Raw genomic sequence first — 14,081 nt, forward strand, 5'->3', positions numbered from 1 at the left:
TATATTCGGATTAAAAACAAGCTCTGAAAATTACAAATATAAAAATTATGATAAAAATTAAATTTCCGAAATCGTTTTAAAAACTATTTCAACTTATTCCTTGTCGGTTCCTGATTCCAAAAACATATAGATATGATATGTTTGGATTAAAAACGTGACACGCTCAGAAAGTTAAAACGAAGAGAGGTAGGCTACAGTAAAGCGTGCTATGAAGCACAGCGCAACCGCTACCGCGCCAAACAGGCTCGTCACTTTCACTGCCTTTTGCACTAGCGGCGGACTACGTTCAGTTTCATTCTGTGAGTTCCACAGCTTGACTAAATGTAGTAATTTCGCCTTACGCGACTTGTTTTTATCTTGGGTAAGACTAAGTACTTATACGTGGATAATATTGTTGTTGAATGCAATTTGAATTTTAGTTATGAGGGTCCTTACAAGTATTTGACAAGTGTTTAATATCAGATGCAACATACTGTGCGAACCCTGCTCGAGATTGTAGTCTCTTTTTACCAAGACTGAGTACAAACAGACTCTTGGCCTGTCTAGACCTGTAAGCTTGGTCATGAAATAATTCATCCAGTCTGTTAAAAAAAACGTAAAACCTGTAACCTTGTTAGGCCTACATCCCCGCAGATTGCTCGTTACCAAGTCTTGACAGTGTGAAAGGATATAAATGACGTCTTTCATATTCTTGGGTAGGGGAAGGTTGCCTGATATGGACCACTTTTTGTTTCATGCTGATAACGAGCTTGTTTTCTTACGGAGAAGTTTCATTTTGTGTATTGTAGTCCTTCTCTGCTGTGTTAACCGTTAGGCATAATAACAGCGCCGAATTAGCTTTGATAGGCGTTCAGCAAATATTACTATATAAAGAACAATTCACAAATGGTCCATATTATGACGAATCACTGTAAAAAGCCCCTTAAACTTCAAAATAGCATGATACAACTTAGTGTACAAGTCAGACTAATTCAAATATGCTTTAGATTAACTGTTTCGGATTGACGAGAACGTTAATTGAACCACAACAGGAAACTAAAGAATCTTATTTAAAACAGAGAGAAAATACATGAAATTATCAACTTTCACGAAAAGAAGACTATTTGTTGCATTTTTTTTTAAAAGCTCGAGGGCTAGTTATCTGTTATTTTCAACAAGCTTCTTAATGAATCCAGTCTTTAGCTTTTATTTTCTTCTATTTGTTGAAGGTGGTCCATATAAGGGAACACTGTACACATACTTAGAGATTTTGGTATTAATTTTTTGTTTGCAGTAGAAATTCGGGGTCAACACCGCTAAAATGTAACAAATACAGTCTTATCTGTCATATTTAGCCATTTTTGTGTGATAACAGCTTTGGCTGTGGACAGAAACTAATCCGTTTTAAGCGTCAAATTTAAAGTGAACGCTGCCAAATTTGTAAAAAAGCAAAAAAGTCTAACGGTTTTGTGGTTTGTGTTTCTGCAACTGTTTTGACATGTGCAAGTTAGCCAGAAAAGGTAAGTACAGCGAATGAAATTGTTTTGAGCGCTTTAGCGCCGTTAGTTTGTCGAAACAGGAGGTGGTACATTTTAAGTGCCGATCCATATTAGACAACCTTCCCCTACTGTCACGCTGTTTCACTTGTAAAATTCTTTTCTCGCGATTTCTCCCAATGGTTGTGAGTTGGTGAAGGCTTACAAGCTTTAACAAATAAAGGATTCCAAAGAGTGCGGCATTGTGTCCACCGTAGTTGTATGTGTGTATATATATATATAGGTACCCGGCTTCGCCGGACCCGGCTTCGCCGGACCCGGCTTTGCCAGGTGAGTGGCGCACCGTACGCGATTGACGCCACACGAAGGAAAGGAGATAAACGCGCAAAACACTGGAGAAGATAAGGAAGAGTTACTGGGAATGGATCTACAGGAAAACCAAAATCGGTTCAGCGCTGCGCGCTGAGAGCACGTGTTGAAAATTTTCATCGACCAGATTGTGTCCGGGGTCTACCTGAATATGCCCACCAAATTTGAAACAGATACATCGAGAACTTTGGCCGTGCATCGCGAATACACAGACAGACAGTCAGACACACACAAGCCGTATATAGTTATAGATATATATAATTTATGTGGAAAAATATTTCTGATGGGGGTTTTAAATTCTAGGATGAAAAGCAGTAAGATATTAAATCCATATCCAATCCAAGTTTTCATTGACTAACCAAGATGCAAATCCTAAAAGGTCACTTCCGCCCACCACTCGAAAGCAGCAACAAGCGAAAATACAGCTCTTTGAAATTTCCGCCGCCCACCCCACCTTCCGTTCAAAATTTTATTAAAAAAAATTTTGTTTGCGTTTTACAGTGTTACATTTCTTTTTTCTTGCATCTTTTGGGAGAGATCAGGGCGCAATTGAACCGTTTTTATACTTCTTTGTTGTGTTACACATTTGAACCATTCTGGACGCGGCGTTTTACCGCCGCATTCAAGTTGGCACCATTGTATGCTTCTTTTTGGCTCACGTAAGTGTAGCCTATGCGATGCTAACTTTTGTCTGTCTGTGCGTGCGTGCGTGCGTATGTATGTATGTATGTCTGTGGTAGAAACTTTAACATTTGAAGACGTCACATTATGGCGTAAGAGGATTAGACGTCACGCGAAGGAATTACTGAAAGTCTCGGTCATTGTTATTTTGAGCGGGCCGAGACTAGTTGGCAGTCGTGTCCCTGTAAGTAGGCTACATGCAGACAGACAGATCTAGATCTAGTGTCTCGCTTTCTTGCACAGTGTCACCTATGCTTACTGTGTGTGTGTGTATGTGTGACGGAGTGATTGAGTTTGTGTTACTGTTTGTCGATTTCTTACGTGAGCCTTGAAGGCTTCGCCTCTTGTTTGTGTAATGGAATATTGTCTCCTGACAAATGTATGGATAACACGGCGTTTTACCGCCGCATTTGAACCATTTTTATGCTTCTTTTTTGTGTACTGGAATATTGTCTCTTGACAAATGTATGGATAACATCCACGGCTGCCAATGTCGTGGTCTCAATGTACAGGTATTTTTGTATTTTGGTGTTTTAGTGACGGGAATGATAAATTAGGGCCTGATATGTCCATTTTGAAATCTAGTCAACCCGTACACTAAAACTTACACCTTGCTATAAATATATGTTCTTTGGTTATGATTTTACTGTTGTAGAGCTTTTCACGGCTCTATCAAAAACAGTAGTCGCTGAAAATAAACTTCAGCGACAGAAACATCAATGTTTAGGTGTTATGAATGTGTTTTGAACAAGTGATGAGAACAAGGGTGTGCAAGATGCGTGTAAGTTGTGCATTTAAATTGTGTAATGCGAGTGGTTTGGGAGTGTCTGTTTCAATAAGCTGTGCTCTGGTCTTTCTCCAAAATAGTTTAGAACATAAATTAATTTATGATAAAATCATAAATATATATATATATATACTGCCTCACAATTGTGTCACTAAACAGCATCCCGGCGGTTTCATCACATCACATTACAATTGACTGTTACCAGGTAAACGCAGCCGCAAAGAGAGACACGGGAGTGAAAATGGTCCTGAGGCAATACCACTGGGCGACCGGCCTACCACGGATGGTTGGACACAGGAGGACGAGATAACCTCAGGACACGATTTCCACAACCAAACCGAACCAAAAGTTGTTACATAGATCTATATTAGATATAGGTCCCTGGTTGTCACAACCAGTCAAATAAGATCGTGTTCTTGGTGCACAGAGCAGACAACGGTCTGCAAGACATTATGGGTCGCTTTGCCGACGTCATGCAGTCTTTGTCTAGCTGTCGCATCACCGTTAAACCAGATTTTAAATGTCGTAAAGACAACCAGAAAGATGTAAAAGGGTGGGCTGAGGGAATTTTGAGAAGCTGTACCCATGTGGTGGTGTTGTTGTCGGAGAGCACCTCGGCTTACACAGATATTGCCCCCTTGGTTATGAGAGCAGCTGATACATTTTGGTCAGTGAAACAAATCAGTGCCATGCAGGTCAGTGAGAGTGATTGTTACAGATTTGGGTTCCGCATTCCACTTTATTATTACTGCCAACCGGCAAGTTATCGGCCATTATTGCCGGAGGTTATCCATACCTGACCACAGAGAGCCTTTAACTAATCCGTCCTTTTATGTGTTAAGGTGATTTAAATTCTTTTGGCGTGGATCGTTGTCAGCCTTTGTCGTTAAAATATTATACAAAAATAGTATACAATCGTTTATTAGCAGTATTGACTGAAACGTGATATCTCTCTCTCTCTCTGTAATAAAGTTCAGTTTCGAAAACTGAAAGCGGCACTACGTCAGTGTCAGAAGCACATTTAAATAATCATTTAACACATGTTTAAACCAAGAATAGAAGGAGCCCGCTTGGTAGCACATCAACAGCATCTAATCTTTCTTTCTTTACTATTTGTTGTTTAACGTCGTTTTCAACCACGAAGGTTATATCGCGACGGGGAAAGGGGGGAGATGGGATAGAGCCACTTGTTTCTTGTTCACAAAAGCACTAATCAAAAATTTGCTCCAGGGGCTTGCAACGTAGTACAATGTATTACCTTACTGGGAGAATGCAAGTTTCCAGTACAAAGGACTTAAAAGTTCTTACATACTGCTTGACTAAAATCTTGACAAAAATTGACTATATTCTATACAAGTGTGGCAGATTTGATTGAGACCGGGGGCTGCCAGGGGATTGTGCAGGATGTTTCTTATTTACTCGTGATGTTGTTAGACCTCGCGTTGTGTTTTGTTTTGAGTGTAAGAATGTTTCCCGTTTCCCTCTCTTATCCCCGATGCAGTAGTATCTAGTATTCAGCTCTCATACGGCCAGCGGCCTCTCTCTTGCGAACGAATGTAGCCCACACCGTGGTTGTACAGCAAGTTAAAACATCATTTTATTTTATAAGTGCATGGAATCAAAACATCGTCACTCTCTCACGCAAGACTCTTCCTCTTTCTTCCCTCGTCACTTCATAATTATTTCTGTCTGTCTCAGTACTGTCGCTGACTGTCGTCTAAACAAGGGGGGTGATTATCAGGTTCCCGATTGACAAGGAACTTATTCAGACTTAAAGTCTTTATAACAGAACTCCCGCTTGACAAGGAGCTATTCAGTGCATGCGATACTATCAGATTCCCGATTGGCAAAGAATTTATACAAACGTTATAACAGAACTCCCGATTGACAAGGAGCTACTTAGTGCATGAGGTACTATCAGATTCCCGATTGGCAAGGAATTTATACAAACGTTATAACAGAACTCCCGATTGACAAGGAGGAGGGCCCCAAAGGGTTTAAAATCGTGATCGTGATTGGCGTTTTTTGACCTTTCTGTGACCGTGATTGCCAAAATTTCCATTTCTGTGATCGTGATGGGACTTTGCCCGTGATCCGTGATGACAAAAAAATCAAGTCTCGTGATCGTGATCGTCATTTGTTTTCGTGATCGTGATGGGCATTATTGCAAAGCATTTTATTTTCAATGTATACTGTTCAAAAAAAGAAACGCATAGTTGCTACTTGCCAAATTTGTTTTATTTTTCGAAAAAATTAACAGAAAATCCAATATTTAGATTATTTGTTTGAAATTTGGTATGGACACAGTTGAATGCACACACAGTTCATTTGCATCTTCAAATCAATCAGTCAATCAATACGATTGGGTGCCGAGGCTGTCAAGTCAGTAGGGGGTGTGACTGCCTTGAGCAGCAACAACTGCCCGGCACCTTCTGGGCATGGACTGGATCAGATGCCGGATATCTTGCTGTGGGATGGTGTCCCACTCCTCCTGAAGTGCCTGCAATAGATCGCGGTGATTTGCCGGCGCTTCTTCTCGCCTGCGCACACGTCTGTCCAATTCATCCCAGAGGTGTTCTATCGGGTTCATGTCTGGCGACATGAATGGCCAGGGAAGCACCTGGACATGGTGGTCGGTGAGGAACTGGGTGGTGAGTCGTGCTGTGTGCGGGCGAGCATTGTCCTGCTGGAATATGGCATCCTGGTCAGCCCGAAGAGGAAGGGCGTGTGGGCGCAGAATTTCCTCCACGTATCGCTGGGCAGTTATGCGCCCCTGGACGTGCACCAGGGTGCTCCTTCCAGCGGTATTGATCGCCCCCCACACCATGACGCCTCCACCACCATGAACGGGTGCCTCATCCACACAGTTGGGCGCGTAACGTTCGTTTACTCTCCGGTAGACCCTCCTCCGACCATCATGTCGCTGGAGCAGGAAGTAGGACTCGTCGCTGAACCACACGTGTCTCCAGTGATTCCGGACGGTCCAGCGAAGGTGCTGGTTTCCCCACTGCACTCGGTTCTGGCGATGGCGGATGGTGAGGACAGCTCCTCTGTGAGGTCTGCGAGCTCTCAAACCAGCTTCATGCAGGCGGTTCCGCACGGTCTGGTCCGATAATCGGTGTGGCCCGGGGACAGCCTGGACAGAAGATGAGGCCGACAGGAAACGATTCCGGAGGTGGCGGAGCCGTATGAAGCGGTCGTGAGCAGCAGTTGTCGCCCTTGGTCTTCCCGCTCGTGGCAAGTCAGCAACGGAGCCAGTGGCTTGAAACCTGACCCACAGTCTACTGATGGTGCTCTGGGACACGTGGAAGTGCCTGGCGATTGCACTTTGACTTTGGCCTGCTTGTAAACGACCCAATGCAATTTGGCGGTCTTCTCTGCTCAATCGGGCCATCTTTCGTCGCTGAATTGTCGTCTGATTTCTTTGTGGCGAACAATCCGCTTTTATGGGTTTTGGAAGACATGGTGAGAGCTCAATATTCCCCGAGTTTCACGAGATTACACTGAAGCATGACGAGTGGTCATGCCAAATGAGCAATTGTGACATTGTAGCCACTGATAACGCATGCGTCACGTGCAGAGCTCACTTGTGGCAATGGACGAAAGGTCGACGACCAGATAAACATTTTCTGCAGTTTGGTGGATATCCTTGTAGCCATATAACTAAATTAACCAAATATTACAAGCTATGCGTTTCTTTTTTTGAACAGTATACATTTTCACAGCTGTATAACTCTATGATCCTCTATTCGTCAAGGTGTTTGTGATCGTGAAAACAAAAATCAAGGTAACTGTGATCGTGAAAGCTAAAATTTCCCTTCCCGTGATCGTGATGATACCCCACCCCCCCTTTGGGGCCCTCAAGGAGCTACATGTACTTATATTAGTAGTGCGTAGTGCAGGGTTCCTAGTTCACAAAGAATGATTAACAACAGATCTAAGCAAGAAATCCTTACGGTTAAAGATGAAGGTCGGCTCCTAACCAACGAAGAGTCTGGTTAAGTTTACGGTTCCCGGTTAACAAGGAATTTAAAGTTAAGGTTAACCAGACTCACACAAGAAACACTTCACAAGGGTAACAAGTAGCGTAAGCCTTGCGAAATTACTACATTTAGTCAAGCTGTGAAACTCACAGAATGAAACTGAACGCACTGCATTTTTTCACAATGACCGTAGTCCGCCGCTCGTACAAAAGGCAGTGAAACTGACGAGCCTGTTAAGCGCGGTAGCGGTTGCGCTGTGCTGCATAGCACGCTTTTCTGTACCTCTCTTCGCTTTAACTTTCTGAGCGTGTTTTTAATCCAAACATATGATATCTATATGTTTTTGGAATCAGGAACCGACAAGGAATAAGATGAAATTGTTTTTAAATCGATTTCGGAAATTTAATTTTAATCAGAATTTTTATATTTTTAATTTTCAGAGCTTGTTTTTAATCCGAATATAACATATCTATATGTTTTTGGAATCAGAAAATAATGAAGAATAAGATGAACGTAATTTTGGATCGTTTTATAAAAAAATAATTTAAATTACAATTTTCGGATTCTTAATGACCAAAGTCATTAATTAATGTTTAAGCCTCCAAGCTGAAATGCAATACCAAAGTCCGGCCTTCGTCGAAGATTGCTTGGCCAAACTTTCAATCAATTTTATTGAAAAATGAGGGTGTGACACCGAGTGCCGCCTCAACTTTTACAAAAAGCCGGATATGACGTCATCAAAGACGTTTATCCAAAAAATGGAGAAAAAACGTCTGGGGATATCATACCCAGGAACTCTCATGTAAAATTTCACAAAGATCGGTCCAGTAGTTTACTCTGAATCGCTCTACACACACACACGCACAGACAGACACACACATACACCACGACCCTCAGGCGTCTCGATTCCCCCTCTATGTTAAAACATTTAGTCAAAACTTGACTAAATGTAAAAAGAGAAACAGAATCCGTTAGTCGCCTCTTACGACATGCTGGGGAGCATCGGGTAAACAGTCTTCCCCCAAACCCGCGGGGGGTACAGCATCTAATCATTTACACCCTTCAGCTAAAAAGAAAAATGGAAGAGAAACGTATGCCAAAAAGCCTCTGTCCGCTTGCCGTGCCATGATCACTCACGATGACAGTCACAGATCTGTCGGGACTTTGCGTTGAACAACAGCATCCTTTCAATTGGACATAATAATTATGTCACATCAAAACTCAACTGTGTTCTGTACAGAGAGCAACATTTTTGTCTGAAATAATGTCACTTAGGAAATTAATTCAGCAAAAAGAATTCTCACTCTGCACTGACAAAAATCAATCAGACTGTTAATTGATGGTCTTTGTCCAAGCAGAAAGATGCTCTTGTCACTCGCCGAAGCCGGGGAAAATAATTATGTGGTGGTGTATGACAACTAACCAGCTAAATCAGGAGAAGAATTTCAGTTATTATATTAATGAGGGCCCCAAAGGGTTTAAAATCGTGATCGTGATTGGCGTTTTTTGACCTTTCTGTGACCGTGATTGCCGAAATTTCCATTTCTGTGATCGTGATGGGACTTTGCCCGTGATCCGTGATGACAAAAAAAATCAAGTCTCGTGATCGTGATCGTCATTTGTTTTCGTGATCGTGATGGGCATTATTGCAAAGTATTTTATTTTCAACGTACATTTTTCACAGCTGTATCACTCTATGATCCTCTATTCGTCAAGGTGTTTGTGATCGTGAAAACAACAAGAAGAGCAAACGCTCGATCGAGTCACTTTCGCAGTTCTGAATATTATATGAGGCATCAGATGGACAGGAAGAAATTGCTATTCACAACACAATGAGTCACGTTCACATAAAATTTGAGCCCGGTCACTTTTATAGTTTCCGAGAAAAGCCCAACGTTAAGTTGTGTGTTGCCGAACAGAAAAGGCTAGTTATCTCCCTTGTTTTTCTGATAACGTTCGTAAAAGGCTACAGATGTAAATACTTTGATGTAAAGAATAATCCTACAAAGTTTCAATCACATCCGATGAACTTTGTCAAAGATATAAAATGTCTAATTTTTCCTTTGACGCTGACCTGTGACCTTGAAAAAGGTCAAAGGTCAACGAAACCATCGTTAAAGTGTAGAGGTCATTGGAGGTCACGACTAAACAAAATATGAGCCCGATCGCTTTGATAGTTTCCGAGAAAAGTCCAACGTTAAGGTGGTGTCTACGGACGGCCGGCCGGCCGGACTAACACTGACCGATTACATAGAGTCACTTTTTCTCAAGTGACTCAAAAATCAAGGTAACTGTGATCGTGAAAGCTAAAATTTCCCTTCCCGTGATCGTGATGATACCCCCCCTTTGGGGCCCTCATTAATAGATGTGATGGATAGGTGTGAACTGTGGCATTAAAAACAGCTTTGTCTATATGATACCGATGTGTCTTTGTTTCTTAAATTCAAGTGTATCTCTCTTTACTGTATCATTCCCGTGTCACTGTTACTTAAAGGCTTAGTCGCTTCGTAAGTTGCCACCATACATAGAGACTAATTCTTATCTGTTTTCCTGAGAGCTCTTTTCTTTCATCGTGTTGTGTGCGAGATTTTGGTGCTGTATAACTTGGCACTCCCGTTAATGTCTGCACGAGTTTTGTTATCTTATCACCCAGTATATAATCTCTCATAATCTCTTCATGCCTCAGTGGTGAAACTTTATTAGCTCATGTATAGCCACATAACTTGACGTTGTCCAGCAGGTGTCAGATGCCCTGATAAACATGTATTATTAGAGTCGTGTCCAACAACTAATTGAGAAGTACTTGTTCGATTAACAGCACAGAGATGTTTCTGGTTTGTAATGAAACAAGACCATATTTTCATTTTATGTACCTTGTTTTGCCTATTCTCAGTTTGACATCGACCTCATGAACTATCAGGGTTCCAAAAATGTGTGCGAAATTCAGTGTCACACCAAATTAAGTAAAGACGGCTTCGCTGTATATTTGTTCAATTGTTCCTTATTTTCCATGCGTTCCAGTTGTCTACAAACCAACAATTGTAATGTTTGGTCATCTGGGCTGTTCTTGAGAAACGTGCTGACTTGTTAGCGTTACGATTTTTGTTTGGCTTATTGTTTGGCTTATTGCACTAGAGGTAATCCGGCTTACTTACATGGAACATTTACTGTGAGCTGAGAAATGCAGGTGTTTCAGGACTTGCCTAATGAGTATAGGCTCAGAGGTGGATCATCGTGTGATAGGCTTCAACGGACGACCAAAGAGTAATTGTGTATACATTGTACAATTATTCAATGAATTGAATCAAATAGCTCATGTTGCTTCCGCTTTGACCTGGTGGTTTTTTTCAGTTAATCTTACCATCTTGCACACCCCTACATTTGCTCAACATACTCAGTTTACACAATCGCCTCTAATGGTTTTGCCACGGCATAGCAGTCACCCATATATATATGACTGTCGTCTTATCTTACTCCGCCTCCCTCCTGACGTCTCGCGCGGTTTGGTTCACAAAACCTGCTAAACAGTTAGATTTTCTCTGAAGAAGGATGTCTTTAGCTTCATTTTGATCACCGTTTTCATAATTCCTACATTTGAAATTGTCTTTAATGTGACAGGGGAGGCTACCGCTCCTTTCACAGCAGACTCTGCACCCGAGTTGTTGGCCTTTAAGTCAACACCGGTGGATTGTGGAATTCTGTTTGTGATGGGGTCTGGTGGTTTCCGATTGTCTGTATGTTTATGGAAACCTTCGGGTTTGCATAAGTTTTTATAGGGCTAAGAAATTAGCTCCAACATTTTCAATCCTGTTTGATTGCACTTCGCCTCCCGAGGTGATCGTAGTGTTACGGCACTCGGTTACAGTAATTACAAATTCGCCGTTTCAGTAAATTTTCCAACCAAGGGGGACAATTATCTGGCACACCCAAAATGTCAGCGAGTTGGAGGACGTGATCACATTTACTCTATGTTCTTTGCCATGACATTGCTTGGTGTTAAGTCAGAGGCAAACATTCTCAATAATTTTAGGACAGGCTAAACTGTTTGCAACACGCACTGCCGTTTATAGGACATTGTTCATGTATTAGTAAACTGAATTCCAAGCTAGTCATCAAGCACTGCCTACGCTTCCAGAAGTTAAAATAAAAACTTGTTTTTCTTATTTTTTTTCTGTGCATTTGTATTACGTGTGTGGGTGTGTGTGCATGCGCGCATGTCAAGCATACAGCTAATTTTTACATACATCCAAAAAAACATTTTTCCTTCAGCAGTACAGTTCATTACAACAGGGCAACACACATGCACAACTTTATGCAATAGTGTTTCAACAGATTATGCTCAGACATCTATCCTTCATTACGGAAGTCTCCGAGATCACAGCATGACTTTTAAAATCCAATTTTAGCAAAGAAGCAAACCACATCAGCCAAGGCTAACTTCACATTTTTGTTAGTTATTTGTCTGTTTATCCTGGTTGTTATTTCAAACCCCGAAGATATTCCAGTAACCGTTTTAATTGTCAATAAGGAAGCAATCGATAAACTAAACTTACTTGCATGGGTGGGAGCCCAAAATGTTGCCAGGACTGAACATTTTGGAAGGCCGGGGTGGGGGTGTCTAGGGGGGCAACGCCCCCCAGCCGAAAATGAATTATAGCAATTTAGGTGGCACATCTTTTTCTTTCTTTATTTGATGTTTAACGTGGTTTTCAACCACGAAGGTTATATCGCGACGGGGAAAGGGGGGAGATGGGATAGAGCCACTTGTCAATTGTTTCTTGTTCACAAAAGCACTAATCAAAATTTTGCTCCAGGGGCTTGCAACCTAGTACAATGCAAGTTTCCAGTACAAAGGACTTAACATTTCTTACATACTGCTTGACTAAAATCTTTACAAAAATTGACTATATTCTATACAAGAAACACTTAACAAGGGTAAAAGGAGAAACAGAATCTGTTAGTCGCCTCTTACAACATGCTGGGGAGCATCGGGTAAATTCTTCCCCCTAACCCGCGGGGGGTACGCGGCAAACATCACTCTCACACAATTTCTGAAATATCTTTTCATAGGCCTTATCGAGCAAGTTATCTGACGGGAGGATGCATATCACAGTTTTCTGCAATAGCGCTTTCCTTAAACGTTGCTTTGGGTATCTTAGAAAAGAATAATCGACCCCAAAAACTTTCGAATCGAAGCTGTTCGTAGCAGACGGACTTTTGATCGGCTGTGGTCTCACACTTTCACAGATATCTTTCAATAAAATTCCTTATTCGACAAGTTGTCGGGCAGACAGCCGTACCTCATATTTGTTTCCACTACCACACTCATAAATTTGCTTTGTAGTGTATTAGTGAAGGACAATCGATCCGAAAATGTTCGAACCGAGAGAGGAAAAAATGGCAGCCGGCCGGACATGTGCTAAAGGTCCGACCACTAGCAGACGGATCTCTTCGGTCGAGACTCGCACACTTTCACAAATATCTTTCGATAGAATTCGTTATTCAACAAGTTGTCGGACAGACAGTTGTATGTCACGGTTATCTACACATGCGCTCAGCTCTCATTGTTAATTTGCATAGGATTAAAGAACCATGGACCAGAAAAGTTTCGAATCAAACGATGGGTCGCTCTGGCCGGCGTAACAGTTGCGCATGCGCATTGAGCCCCCACAGTCACGAGGCACATGAAAATTAGTAATTAATGCGTGAAAATTACTAATTTTTAGTTTTGGCACAAGTAAGCCGTCAGGAAGCGAGCCAAAACTGAAAATTAGACATTAACACTTGAAAATTAGTTAACACATGAAAATTAGTAATTACCACGTGAAAATTAGTAATTTTCACGTCATAATTGTAATTTTCTTGTGAAAATTAGTAACTTTCACGGGTTAATTACTAATTTTTAGTTTTGGCGCTAGTAAGCCCTCATAACATTTGCCAGGATGACATGACATAGCTGCTCCCTACATGTCACTCAATTTGGTAAATTTGGTAATGGTGAAAGGTAGTTGACACAGAACGGAGTGTAAACAACAGCTGCCATGGATTAAAAAAAAAAAGGTAAAAAGAGAAATTCAAGTTTTACGCCCTCACGGCAAAGCCATTAGGGGCATGTTCCCGGGTTTTAACCCGACTTTAGATAATACACAGGTGTATGCGTGTTTAGGTGTTATCAGCCATCTGCACTTATGGCAGAATGACCGAGGTCTTTTACGTGCCACTGTGGTGACACAGGGGAGGGAGATGGATACTGTCTGCACATAAGGTTGACCTGTGTCCATCCCGGCCCGAATTCGAACCAGCGACCTTTCGATCACAAGTCCAGTGCTCTACCACCTGAGCTACCCGTGCCCCTCTAAGGTAAAAAAAAAAAAATAATTAAAAAAAATCTAGAAAAATCCAAAATTCTTCCTGGGACGGAAATCCGTCAGGGACGGAAGAAATCCCACCCCTGTTAACTTGGGTTATTTTCTTTATTCTTCATGAACAATAACAAAATTACGCTATTTTAGGTGGATTGAAACATGAGCAATAGAGGCGTTTCAGAAAATGCTTACTCCAATAACAAAACCACTGTGATTATATCAGCTTGCACATTCAACTTAGAAAGGAACTTGAAAAAATTGCTGGTTATCAGGACATAGCACTATAAAGACTTTACTTTCTAACTTCGCTCAGTCTAAACACAATTTACTCTAGGCTACTCAACTTCTTTCTACAAAAAAACGGTATGTTGAAAACCCTGCAAGTGTTCCCTCGAAACTGTAGATTATTTGTGCAATCAGC

General features: G+C 41.5%; 1 protein-coding gene across 2 annotated transcripts in view; it reads left to right on the plus strand.

The window, feature by feature from the left end:
• LOC138964058 (uncharacterized) overlaps positions 1–11,458 on the plus strand; it is a 66,395-nt gene extending 54,937 nt beyond the window's left edge. For both annotated transcript variants that reach the window (XM_070335945.1, XM_070335946.1), the window contains one exon: positions 3,518–11,458. In XM_070335945.1, the coding sequence (XP_070192046.1) occupies positions 3,518–3,672 (155 nt within the window). In that variant the 3' untranslated portion in view covers positions 3,673–11,458. The remainder of the gene's footprint in view (positions 1–3,517) is intronic.
• The last annotated feature ends 2,623 nt before the right edge of the window (positions 11,459–14,081 follow it).

Source organism: Littorina saxatilis, linkage group LG4, assembly GCF_037325665.1.
Source record: "Littorina saxatilis isolate snail1 linkage group LG4, US_GU_Lsax_2.0, whole genome shotgun sequence".
NCBI classification, from domain to species: Eukaryota; Metazoa; Mollusca; class Gastropoda; order Littorinimorpha; family Littorinidae; genus Littorina; species Littorina saxatilis.